General features: G+C 41.8%; 1 protein-coding gene across 1 annotated transcript; it reads right to left on the bottom strand.

Annotated features, from left to right (window-relative positions):
- Window positions 1-1,999: 1,999 nt before the first annotated feature.
- On the bottom strand, window positions 2,000-7,110 carry LOC120048706 (glyceraldehyde-3-phosphate dehydrogenase). The gene is made up of 11 exons (XM_038994869.1): window positions 7,045-7,110; window positions 6,360-6,405; window positions 4,914-5,016; window positions 4,520-4,626; window positions 4,193-4,283; window positions 3,862-3,977; window positions 3,665-3,746; window positions 3,272-3,423; window positions 2,872-2,950; window positions 2,417-2,598; window positions 2,000-2,320 (listed from the first exon to the last, which is right to left on the bottom strand). Exons 2-11 carry the CDS (start codon window positions 6,380-6,382, stop codon window positions 2,251-2,253), a joined length of 1,005 nt encoding a protein of 334 aa, XP_038850797.1. The 5' UTR covers window positions 6,383-6,405; window positions 7,045-7,110; the 3' UTR covers window positions 2,000-2,250.
- Window positions 7,111-13,331: the final 6,221 nt, after the last annotated feature.

The raw sequence follows: 13,331 nt of genomic DNA, 5'->3' as shown, positions 1-13,331 counted from the left end.
CCCATAGGACCACCATGCTGTGAAAACCCTAGTCTAGAGGTTGTTGGTCTCTGAGCGAGTCAGAAAAGTGAAGCCCAGTAGAGTTGGCTTACCTCTCTTCCCTCTACCGTTTTCATTCCCTTGTCAATACCATCGATTGGGAATATTTTATGAAGGCCAATTGCGTAATCATAATGGTCAGCCATTGTCAACTTTAGTTAATCATGCCAGAACACCCTTGGCTTAACAAATGGAGCAGGTATTGAACTGAACTGAGGGGGGGGGGCGGTAGAGAGAAATAATGATTCATCTCAGGAAGGGGGAGAGAAAAATAAGAGAATTTAACACTGATGGAAAGGGAAACACTGTGCAGAAAGGGTTTGATTGGACAAAAATGTATTTATTTTTACCTTCTGAATTCTGTGTATTGCTAGGTATTACTACACTGTTGGAGCTAGAAACAAGAATTTCGCTGCACCTGCAATAACATCTGCAAATCTGTGTACACGACCAAGAAACGTTTATGTGATTTGAGAAGAGAGAACTGGCAGAGGAAGTGACGCGATCATAGAACTGAAATGAAAGTGTCTGGCTTGTATTTGAAATTCTGGTTCTGTCACATGCATAGATTCTTACAAGAGTAAACGGATCAGATATATGCAAGCACCAGAGTGAGAACATTCAGATAGAGATCCTCAAAAAGAAAGGAGGACCAAGGACCTCTTCATATAATTAATTAAAATGCCTTTATTAGTATGGCATGTTCAATAGAATCAAAGTTTTTAAAAATCCGACGCGTTTTGGCTGTATGGCCTTCGTCAGGGAGTACAAGAAAATAATACATTGTCCTCTTTTTTTACGTCAAGCATTTCAGTAACTGCAGAACCACTCATGTCATCTATAGATTGGAATGTCCACAGTGCAAGGTGTTCTACATTGGACGGACAAAGACGCCTTCAAGACCGCTTAGCGGAACACAAGTACGCCATACGGGTAGGCAATGAAGACTACCCCATGGCAAGGCACTACAAGTCCTTACACCATGGCAACCCTGCCTCCCTACAAGCTATGGGTATTGATCATATTCCAGCCTCTATTAGAAAATTAAACAATTAAACCAAAGGGAACATTTTTGGATTTACAAACTACAGGCCACTAAATACCCTGGTTTAAATGAAGATATGGATTTCTCACCCTTCCTGTAGGGTTGTGATAGGTCCATTTGCTGTCATCTAGTGGACGTTTTGCTCAATTGCCCTCAGCTATGTTTAGACTGTTGTTGGTCATGTTTTGCTGTCTTCTAGTGTACTATGGAATATATTGCTGTCTTATTCTTGACACTTCTCCCAGTCATATTTAAGGTTAGAACTACCTTTCTAAGTGTCCTGATACTTCTAGCTTGGAGTTGTATTTTTATGATAACATAGCTTCAGTATTTCACTTTTTAATGTGTATAGTATTGCTTACTCGGTGTGTCCAATCAATTTTGTAACCACTCCCTCTTCTAATTAGGGCTAATTGGAAAAGCTGTTCAAAAGAGGACAATGTATTATTTTTTTGTCCTCCCTGACGAAGGCCATACAGCCGAAACGCGTCGGATTTTTTAAAACTTTGTTTCTATTGAACATGCCATACTAATAAAGGCATTTTAATTAATTATATGAAGAGGTCCTTGGTCCTCCTTTCTTTTTGATGAACAATTCACCCCTTTTACCAAAGAGCCTCTATCTACCAAATGTACTATTGTGTACCTTAGTAGCGCTTCCCTTCCTCTTTCTACTGATTCAGATAGAGATATTTTAGTTTACAGAGCAACCTCGTTGTATAGATACTGTACCTAAACTACTCCTATGTACCCAGGGTCAGGAATAATTGTGTTGTATAGTGTATGAGTGATCGATCACTTCAGGATCCTTAGCTTAATAGAAATAACGAAGGAATTATTTAAGGTATCATCATCAACATGTATATACTAAATAATTATCCTTTTATCCCATCAAGTGAAAAACAGGAAGCCATATTTACTCACAGAGGACTTTTATTCCACTTCTGAATGAAGCAGGTTCAGTGCAACAGAGAGAATCTCTTAACACCTAGATTCCATCTCACCTTTCACAAGAACATGGTCTTTACAATACAAAAATAAAGTTGTGATTGTTAGTTATTTGTTTAATGCAGGTAACTTTCTCATGGCAAGGTAAGGGCGATAGTCCAATCGAATGGGAAATATGTGGTCACATGACGTAGCTCAGTAGCATTTGGTTGGTTGCTTTACTCCTTGGTGGCCATGTGAGCCATCAGGTCAATGACACGGTTGCTGTAGCCAAACTCGTTGTCATACCTGGGGAGAGAGAGACACGGTCAGGTTTCTTCACTCAACAAGAATGTGTAGGTGTGTGTGTGTCCGCCTGTATATTTGCAGAGGATGAATGCGTACCATGTAACCAGCTTGACGAAGTGGTCGTTCAGAGCAATGCCAGCGCCGGCATCAAAGATGGAGGAGTGGGTGTCGCCGTTGAAGTCTGAAGACACAACCTGTTGCTCAGTGTACCCAAGAATTCCCTTCATGGGTCCATCGGCGGCAGCCTTGACAACCTTCTTGATGGCGTCGTAGCTGGCCTGTGGTTCATTTAGCAAACAAGAGGTGGGTTGTCAAATTGTTCCATTGTTGCTAAATTTACAATGCTAACTAATCATGTATCAATTAAGGCATTGTCTTGTCTACTCAACAATGGGCTTTACTGCCATCTTTATTTAAAGATGTGGTCACTGTCTAACAATTGGTCCTAGGACAGTGTTACCTGTTTGATTGTATTGACAGGTAAGGTACACCATAGAGAAACTCAGACATGTGTATTGGCAGTTTGGTAAGTCAGGGGAGGGGCTACTCACAGGCTTCTCCAGACGAACAGTCAGGTCCACCACTGAGACGTTGGGGGTGGGGACACGGAAGGCCATGCCAGTTATCTTGCTGTGAGGAAGAAGAGGGGGTGACAGCAGCGTAAGGTCAAAGTTCAACTTACTCCTCTACAGTTTGATATACAGACATAATAAATTACTGGTTCTTAGACAAATGTCTGTGCTTCATTGCTATACATTTTACTGTTGAATGAAAACTGTAGTGGCAGACTAGTGTTATAAATGTGTAACTGGTCTAGTTAGAGGTTGTGTCATAAGTGAATGTACAGCTGTATCATAGTGTTTTACCGGTGTCTAGTTAGAGGTTGTGAACTTCTGATACTAGTGTCTTGTTTTACTGGTTGTTTAGTTATTTAGAGGTTGTGGTACTGACCCGTTCAGCTCGGGGATGACCTTGCCGACAGCCTTGGCTGCTCCGGTGGAGGCAGGGATGATGTTCTGGCTGGCGCCACGTCCATCCCTCCACAGCTTTCCAGAAGGACCATCAACGGTCTTCTGGGTGGCGGTGACGGCGTGAACGGTGCTCTGAGAGAGAGAGCGAGATGTTAAGGGAAGGGAGATGAGAGAGGAGTGATCCACATTAAGGTACAGAAGTGGTGGTTGTGGGGGACGGCTGGATAAGAACAGAGATGGTGTGTTGGGGATCTTAAACACAGTCCATCCCTTGTTCTGTACTGTTAATGTTTTGTGTCGATGTGAAATCTGTCATTATGTCAGAATAAGCCCTCTAGGTGATTGTTCCCAGGTGTTGCGTCTTAATCCGTACCATCAGACCCTCAATGATGTGGAAGTTATCGTGGATGACCTTGGCCAGGGGAGCCAGGCAGTTGGTTGTGCATGAAGCATTGCTGTGGAGAGAGACGTGCTAAATTATAGTCTGAACCACAACAGAATAGCCAGGCGCTGCAGATAGTATCTGTTAAGTGGAGGGAGTGTGTTCAGTCGGAGGGAAGAGGGTCTCACCTGACAACCTTGAGGGAGTTGTCGTACTTCTCGTGGTTGACGCCCATGACGAACATGGGTGCATCAGCGCTGGGAGCAGAGATGACAACCCTCTTGGCACCGCCCTTCAGATGGGTCTGGAGGAGGGGGGGAGAGATGTTAGAGTCCGTTATTACATTTTCTGTAGCCTGGTTAAATATTGTGGCCTAGTTATTGTATGTATTCAACATAATGCACCACATGCAGGTTAAGCCTGATGGGTAAAGTCATGTTATAAATGGGGTTATTTCTGTTCGAATGATATTCCTATATCATACAGTTCCGGATGCTGTGTACTGATGGGGATACTTACAGAGGCCTTCTCAATGGTGGTGAAAACACCTGTTGACTCAACCACATAGGTGGCACCAGCATCTCCCCACTTGATGTTAGCTGGGTCTTTCCTGAGAACAAGAGAGAGAAGAGGAGGTTCAGGGTTATGTTATGAGGAAGCAGAGCACCATAGACTAATAGACTATCATTTATATCATTATAGATTCCACAAGGGGGCGCCATTCCATAAAGCCACAAGGGACTTCAGGTCTCTCCTGCATATTCTACAGATGCTGACCTGATTTGTATGAATTTTTTTAGATGTGGAAAAAAAGTGAATTATTTGTTACTAAATGAATGAACTCACTCGTGGAACACAGTGATTTTGTGTCCATCGATGACCAGCTTGCCACCCTCAGCCTTGACCTCACCGTGGAAACGTCCGTGGGTGGAGTCATACTTGAACATGTAGACCTGAAGAGGGAGAAGGAGGTGAGTCTCTTGGCCTATTGTTAATAGATCCTAAGTTATGACAGGGCCATGGTTTGTTCATTGAGGGCGTCAGGGTGACAGCAACATTCAACGGTCTTGAAGTTAATGAAACCACTTAATAAGTTAGGGTGAAGAACTAATCTATACATAAGCTAAATATTTCACTAAGTCTTAAAACCTTAATTTATATATGTCAGGGATCAATACATTCTTCTACTGATTCAGTGGACTAGAAGTCCCTGGTCCATTGTAGGCTTTAGGCTACTCACCATGTAGTCCAGGTCGATGAAGGGGTCGTTGATGGCCACAATTTCAACTCCCTTCTTGGAGTGGAATGCAGCACGGGTCACCAGACGCCCGATACGGCCGAATCTGGGGGACAAGACAATTCATTCCATTAATGTCACACCCAGTCCTCAACAATACTACGGAATTTCATAAACCTCTCACTATTGAAAAACAAATGAAGTTGTGGTAGTCCCCCATCTGTCTCTCTTGTATTCTAATGTAACAGCTGGTGCCTTACTCAGTAGGGAGCTATGTTTCAAAGGTCACAGATAGAAATGTAATGTATCCAACTGAACTGACATTTGTTCCACAACATCTGACTGTTGTGTAGCACCAGAAGCAAAAGACTAAAGACTGGATATAGAGCTTTCAGAGAAATCTCAAATGAACATGTGACCTCAAAATACTGTATTTCCAGAGAAAGAGGACAGGGTTCAGGAGGTTGTGTATCGTAGCCAGCAGAGTGAACAGGACTGAGGCTGTACCCTCTGGGGTATAAAGTCTACCCCTGATGTGGTAATCCTCCACCATGAAGTGAGAGGCCTGTTTGATTAGTAGAGTTACTTTTTAACTAGAAAAATCAGGTTCACAGACAGACAGGCTCTGACACTGTCCTCCGAGAGGTGGAGGGGAGGCGAAGAGGAGGATAGGAGAAATGGAACTGCAGATCCCCCTCACATATGCGAGTAGTGAGGCCAAAGACATTTTCAACTGTAGACTGCACAATAAAACTGTTCTATTCAACTAAGCACAAGGTGATCACTTGTCTACTAGTGAAAACATCACAGAGAACAAGATACCACCAGGGTGACCGTCCCTGGGTTTGTGTGTCTGTCCTGCTAACCAGTGTGTGCCTTCTGCAAAACACAAGTCTTTACACAGTTGCTGCTCTTTAGTCACTGAGCTAGTTTAGAGTAAGACCGCTATTAAATGTTCTGATGGTTCAGAATGTCAACAAGACACTACTGTACCCCTGACCTTTTCTCCAAAGGGTGCCTGGCTAAAAAAAGACTGGCGCAAGAGGGTACAGAGAGGAGGGTCATGTAAGCCAACCTCCTCTCAGGGCTCGAATGAATACCACACATCGGGGATGACTTGTGCATCATATGAAACTTGTGTTTCTCGCAAACAGAGGGCGGGTCCTTTCGAAGGGGCATCAGTACTCCCCGTGTGAGGTTACCAGGGTACAGCCACTAGTAAGGAATGATGTAATGAAATCTTGATTGTATTCATTCCTATATTTTTGTTTTTATTAATTGATATTAGCAAGATTGCCATTTCAAATAGCTATCTGGTTTAAAAGCGTAAGCTCTGCACTAGGTCAAGCCAGAGTAGGAGATTCTAACCCTGTGTGTGTGGTGGTGATAAATTGTTAGATTGTGTGTGTTGCTGTGTTAGTTAAGGGGTTAAATGAAAATGTATCTTACCCATTAACACCTACTTTCACCATTTTGCCTGAGTTGGTCTAGTCCTCTGTGGGGGGGGGGGGAAGAAGGAGACATTAGCTATTAAAACAAACATTGACCATCCATTATGATTTCTGGGGATTTCCATACTCTACGGCATAGAACTTTGCAACCGAGTTATAGCTTTAAGGTAAGCAGAGGCATAGAGAACATAACATAGCATAAGAGAATAATAGAGTATGCCATAGGTTCCCTAGAATAGATAATTTATCTGAACAGTATCTACACATCAAATGTCTGCAACTCATAGTAAGTTCATGCAAAGAAAAGTTGCATTTAAAAGCACAGCAATATGTTTTAAACTGGAATAAAATGTGTGATAGTCTATTTAAGAAACAGTTATGAACTTTGAAAGTCTAAAACTTTGCGTCTCGGATTCAGAGTTTAATCACGGCAGATTGAAGTGACTTTAACAAGAGGTTTGAATAGTCTTTTCTAAAGCAAAAAAAAGCTATAGACATCAAGTAGTTGGAGCTGCATCTCATCAACTATGACATTAAATAAATGGTCACGCATGAAACAAGTCTTAGAATAAAACAAACAATTGCAAGGTTGTCTGCCTAATCTTGTTGCAATCTAGTCCCATATTATCCCCAGCTATTAATTTAGTTAAATATCCTAATGTAGCCGTTGGTTGGTCATTTACCGTTTGTGAGATGCCTCAATCCTGTCTTACGACTTTCGGGTGTGAGTGGGGACTGGTAGAGCTGGGCTACCTATTTATTTCCACCCTGTATGGACACGCCCCTTTGTGTGCTACGGGCTCTAAACCCCGCCCCTTTCAGAATGTCAAGGTCATAAGGAAGTTGTAACTAGTCAGCCTATTATAAATGTTGTTATTGTTGTATATTGTTGTAGCCTAACAATAAAGTTACATTAGCTATAGTATGAAAACATTAATTGAAATATTTAATTGGGTCTTGCTGTTTTCACCCTGTTTTATTTAACTAGGCAAGTCAGTTAAGAACAAATTCTTATTTACAATGACAGTCTACTGTGAAACAAGTCATTCTGCCTTGTTCAGGGGCAGAATGACACATTTTTACCTTGTCAGCTTGGGGATTTGATTCAGCAACCTTGCGGTTACTGGCACAACGCTCTAACCACTAGGCTACCTGCCTCCCCTTGCCTGGTATTTAAACTAAAACTGGCCTAAAGTAGCATTGATTTCGTGGGTTCTAGTGAACAGTGTAGGCCTGAATATTGAGTGAAGTGCTTTCACTTTGATTTATTTTTCTTTCAGGGAAGTTCATCAGACTCTCTGTATCTGTCTGAATATATGGCCCTCTTATTTCACTCAAGGCCGCCACGTTCAACCACTAGATTTTATTAACACTGAATGTTTTTTTTGTATACCTTTTTAAACCTTCCCATAACTTTAATTCTGAAACATAGGAACAGATGATGCAACACTACACAGATATAATAAATCCTTGGATGGCCAAATTATATAATACAGGGTCTGTTCCTGTGTGACCTTCTCACTAGATAGAGAGAGCCAGACAGCGAGAGCAAACGGGGATCAAATCACTTTCCTCCCCAGTGTGACATTTACAGTCCAAAGACCATGACCCTTCACTTTCAACCTCTCTCTCTCTCCTCTCCTTCTCCTGCCTGGGGTGTGAGGAGGGCTGTGTGGACCTATGGCCATGCCCTGGTCAGGTCAGTCTATAGAGTCTGAACACATCACATTTTGCACAATCTCATGCCTTAAGCCAAGACACAGTTCTCACAGAAATAACTTGTGTGGGTGTGTTTTTGTCTGTCTAATCAAGTGACTGTGTCTAAGGAGTTGAGTTCTATCTATGTCAGAGTAACTGAATGGCAAGTCTGGTTATAACACAAGATTGGGTCCGTGGATCTGGTTTTGTTCACTTGGTGTCTCAAAAGAACATTATGAACAAGAAAACCCAAGGATTTAAGTTCTCTAAATGAAGCTACCCCTCCAGCCTTGTCTTATGTACAGAAATCCAGGCTGTCTGGCCATGGTAGGGACAAGTATATATGTAGCCCTGTGTCATGTGGCACATTTTCCTAATTTGAAAGCCTTATCTTTTGCTTTAACATGAAACAGCCCACCTTGTATATTCTAGTGTACCACCCTCCTAAACCTAAACCTAATAGTTGGTTCATTGCAGAATTCTCTGACCTCTGTCTTTGGTTATGTCTAAATATGACAGGGTTATTCTTGGAGATCTAAACATTCAAGTTTAGCCCAAATAATGCACTAGCTAGGGAGTTTTCAACCCGGTAGCATCCTTTAACTTTGTGCTACATGCCACAGGGCCGACACACAACCAAGGCCATACTGTTGATCTGGTGCTGTCCTGTGATCTGAATATTGATTACTTGGAAACTATTGATGTGTGTCTCTGACAATCTCAGTGTTGTTTTTAAAATGCTTCCTCCTACTTCTCCTAAAAATGTGTTTGTCGCCACTCACTCTCACATCATTATCTCCACAACTCCTAGTAAGTTCATCTACCAATGCCTTTTGATCCTCTACTACTCCTGTTATTTGTCGTCACAACGATGATTTGCTGGAAAGCTTCAATGATATATGTGAGGCTACTTTAGACTCAGTGGCACCAGTTAAAACCAGAAATAAACTGCCGGCCAGCGTCTCATCATAGTTAAATGACCACACATCTGCTTTAAAAAGTGAACTTGGAAAGGCTGAACATAAATGGAAGGCCTGCAAACTTCAAGTATTCTATGAGATAATGAAGGAGCTGATGAGAAATGATAATGTTGCAGGTTAAAGATGCAAGAGTGAACTACTTCTCTACCCTGATCTCTGAGAACTCCCACAACTTTAGAAAATATTAGATCCTAGATTGACAGTAGCTGACTCCATACCAGCATTGCTGGCCAGGAGGCACTTGAGGCAACTACTCTGAGACTGTCTACTGCTTCCTTTTTCTCCTTTGGGCAAATATCCTTTGAGTCCCTCCTTGATACTGTAGGTCACTTGAAGACCTCCTGCCCCTTGGACATGATCCCTACTAGATCACGCATACCTTCGGGTTGGCCCTTACATTCTGCCTATTGTAAGTAGCTCCCTGACTTCTGGCTCCTTTTCAGCCTATTTTAAAACTGATCTGGTCCAACCTCTCCTTAAAGAGCCCAATCTAGACCCCTCCTCACTGAGTAATTATAGACTTATCTCTAAACTTTTTCTCCAAGATTTTTGAAAAAGTGGTTGGTGGCTTACTTGAGTATGAACAACTTATTTGAAAAATTCAGTCTGGCTTCCGCTCACTTCACAGCACGGAAGCTGATTTATTAAAAGTCAGTAATGACTTTCTGTTGGCTGCTGATCCTGGCAAATGCTCTACCCTAGTTATTTTGGATCTCAGTGCCGTGTTTGATACTATTGATCATAATATTCTTGTCAAGCGGCTGTAGAGGTGGATGGGAATCTCCGGCGTTGCCCTCGATTGGTACAGGTCATATTTATGTAACAGATATTTCTCAGTGAACATTGGTGTTTCAGTATTGTCCCCATCACCTATTTACTATGGGGTCCCTCAGGGGTCAATTCTGGGGTCAAACACATTCAGTGACTTTTGTCCATTTATGATGACCTTTTTTTGTTGTTGCAATGAGTATGTGCAATAACAATTATAAAAGGAAAGGACACATCTATGGTTAATTTAAAAAATGATGGATACCATTACTGCCTATGCGGTCGCTGGCTTGAAAAGTCGCTGGTTTGAATCACCAAGCCGACTACTATAGGTGAAAAAAGTCCATGTGGCCTTGAGCAAGGCACTTAACCCTAATAATGGCTGATGCCTGGCCGTGAACACACTCTCCGAGGGTTGTCCAAAAAATATATATAATTCACACGTGTATGAAACACACTTGTACATGTGTGAAATAGTACAAATGTAAACACCCAAGTAATTACTATTATTGAAAAATATAATCTGGTTTTCAATCATTTCTTCTGATCGTAAATGTCCCATTAGGTCAATAAGTACTTGTTGGAACCAGGTAGGGGCGTCAGGGATCTTCTCTTTCTGCTCTCTATAGGAATATAAAACAACCAATTAGTAGAGTCTGAACCCTTAGGCCTTTGGCCAATATGCCTCTACAAGCAAAACACACAACAACTTGTACCTAAATATCACAGTGAAGGAAATAGCACAGAACTAGTGCAACATGTTCTCAAACACAGCGCGACATGCCATGACCCATGACACATGAACAACATGTTCAACAGCACAATAGCAGTCATGCCACCCTGCACTAACATTTTTGTCAAAGGTGTTGGAAGTTAGGGTGGTGACGAGCCAATGACCTGGGCATAGTTGAACTACCACGACCCCATGTGAACACGCACTGCTCTTGGCCTCCGCTGCACAGCTTAAGGTCAGAGAGGTGAAGTAAAGGTCGTTCTATAAATAGAATCAGACCGGTCTACTCCTTGGTGGATGGTATACACTGGTGATACTGTGTACTGTATTTGACCCTGCTTAATATCACACCACATGATCACACAGTCATCATAGGTCATACTATATATAGTCCATGGTAGGCTAATATAAAGGCCAACTTCTCCCTTAATTGAGGTTTTTCATGTAGGCCTACAGATTTCTGTAAGAAAACATGTAATTTGTGTCTGATAATTCACTGTTCAGTTGGTTAGTTATGTTCAGATTTGTGTAGTGCTTTTGAGAAAATCAGAGGAAGCCAAAAGTAGTTTTGAATACTAAAGAGGAGCCATGGGCTTAAATCTAGACCCAGAAGACCCTAGACCAGATGCTGTGAGGCTGAGAGTACAAGAAGACTACTGCTGTAGGCTATGTGTCAATATACAGTGCCCTCTGTAATTATTGGGACAGTGAAGCATTTTTTCTTATTTTCTTGGATTTGAAATCTAACAATGACTATGAGATTAAAGTGCAGACTGTCAGCTTTAATTTGAGGGTATTTTCATCCATATCAGGTGAACCATTTAGAAATTACAGCACTTTTGTACATAGTCCCCCCATTTTTGGGGAGCAAAAGTCTTGGGACAGACAATGTGTATTAAAGTAGTACCAAGATAATTGTGCTTCTGTAATTTTCTTACTCATCATTATTCACGATTCATTCAGGATTATCCGTAGTCATGGTAGCATCCACATTCATGTAGAAGTGTTTAGAAACGTATTCTATTCTTATTTACATTAAAAGTGAATCCAAAATGACACAATACATTATTTATCATTCATTTCTATTGGGCACAAAATAATCTGAAACTCAACCAAAACAAACCGCAAATGCATCCAACAAATTTGTAGAGTCACAAGCTTGATGTAATCATTGGTGCTATGAATACGAGACCAAATACTAAACTTTTACTACTTTAATAGAGCAATCCTACAACCCTGGTGTTGCCAGCACTGTCCATGCTCTGACTAACTTGAGTTATCTGAAATGTCTTTGGATTTTACCTCTGGTATACCTCTGGTAAAACATGCATCAGAAAGGTGTACACCTGGGTTCATATGCTGCTGAATTATCATCACTCTCATAATGTTCATTAGCAGAGTCCAGCACTAAGTCTGAAGTCTGGATTGCACTTCGGTTTGGACCTTGGAACATGACAGACAAATTCAGACTGACCTCTTGTGGTTTACTTTAGGGACTGCATCCAGTCTTTTAACCTGAGTTAACCTCTTCTGTGACGAACACACTACTGACTCTAGAGCCCTCAATCTCAACTCTGCACCTCGAAGCCAGTTCCATTGCATTTTTGAATTGTCCCCCTCTAATCAGGGACTGGTTTAGACCTGGGGCACCAGGTGTGTGCAATTAATTACCAGGTAGAACAGAAAACCAGCAGGCTCCAGACCTCGTAGGGTCAGAGTTGAGTACCCCTGCTCTAGAGACTCTCAGTATCCATCTCCCAACCTCTAATGCACTTTATTGACCCTGGTGAAATGCCCTCTTTCCCCAACCCAGAACTGACCCTGGTGAAATGCCCTCTTTCCCCAACCCAGAACTGACCCTGGTGAAATGCCCTCTTTCCCCATCCCAGAACTGACCCTGGTGAAATGCCCTCTTTCCCCAACCCAGAACTGACCCTGGTGAAATCCCCTCTTTCCCCAACCCAGAACTGACCCTGGTGAAATGCCCTCTTTCCCCATCCCAGAACTGACCCTGGTGAAATGCCCTCTTTCCCCATCCCAGAACTGACCCTGGTGAAATGCCCTCTTTCCCCAACCCAGAACTGACCCTGGTGAACTCCCCTCTTTCCCCATCCCAGAACTGTATTTAAAGAGAGAAGATGATGTTCTGTTTGGGAAGTACTTGTCATATAGACAAGAGTTAACTCCCTTCTATAAGTGAGATACTAACGACATAGTAAATTCAGTTTGGAAGCATCAGTGGTAGCTTGATTAGCGTAGCTCCAAGCCCTAATTGGTCCTCCCACACAAGCCCACCATGTAATGCAGGCATTTCATTTAGCTCTGAGGAAGACATGTACCTTCTCTCTCTCCCTCAGCTGCCTGTGGCAGATTTAATAAAAACGACCATGGAAACAGAGGTATAAATATCTGCTGTGAGAAATTGAACCTTCAAATTGAATTGAAATGCATGAATATGTAGATGACGTATGCCAATGTGAAATGAACAAATGGAGGAGTAGAGGATTTGAGGATGAATCTGCCACTGGAAGATGTCAGGACTTTAATAGAACACAACACTCAATACAACATGTTTCAGTGTACATTTATTCATGCAAAATGTATGTAAAATCAATAGCAGAGAGAAGAAACATTTGACTTGAATTATATTATTAACTTTTTTTCAAATATTTATTTCCATTAAACATGCCATAACACAACTATTCCTGCAGGATTAACAAGGACAATATTAGTCAAGAAAGACAACACTTTTAAATACTTAGTTTTAAATAAAGTGCAGGTTTACTGTCAA

Source organism: Salvelinus namaycush, chromosome 5 (genome assembly GCF_016432855.1).
Source record: "Salvelinus namaycush isolate Seneca chromosome 5, SaNama_1.0, whole genome shotgun sequence".
Taxonomy (NCBI): domain Eukaryota; kingdom Metazoa; phylum Chordata; class Actinopteri; order Salmoniformes; family Salmonidae; genus Salvelinus; species Salvelinus namaycush.
This window is presented reverse-complemented; position numbering and strand designations above follow the sequence as displayed.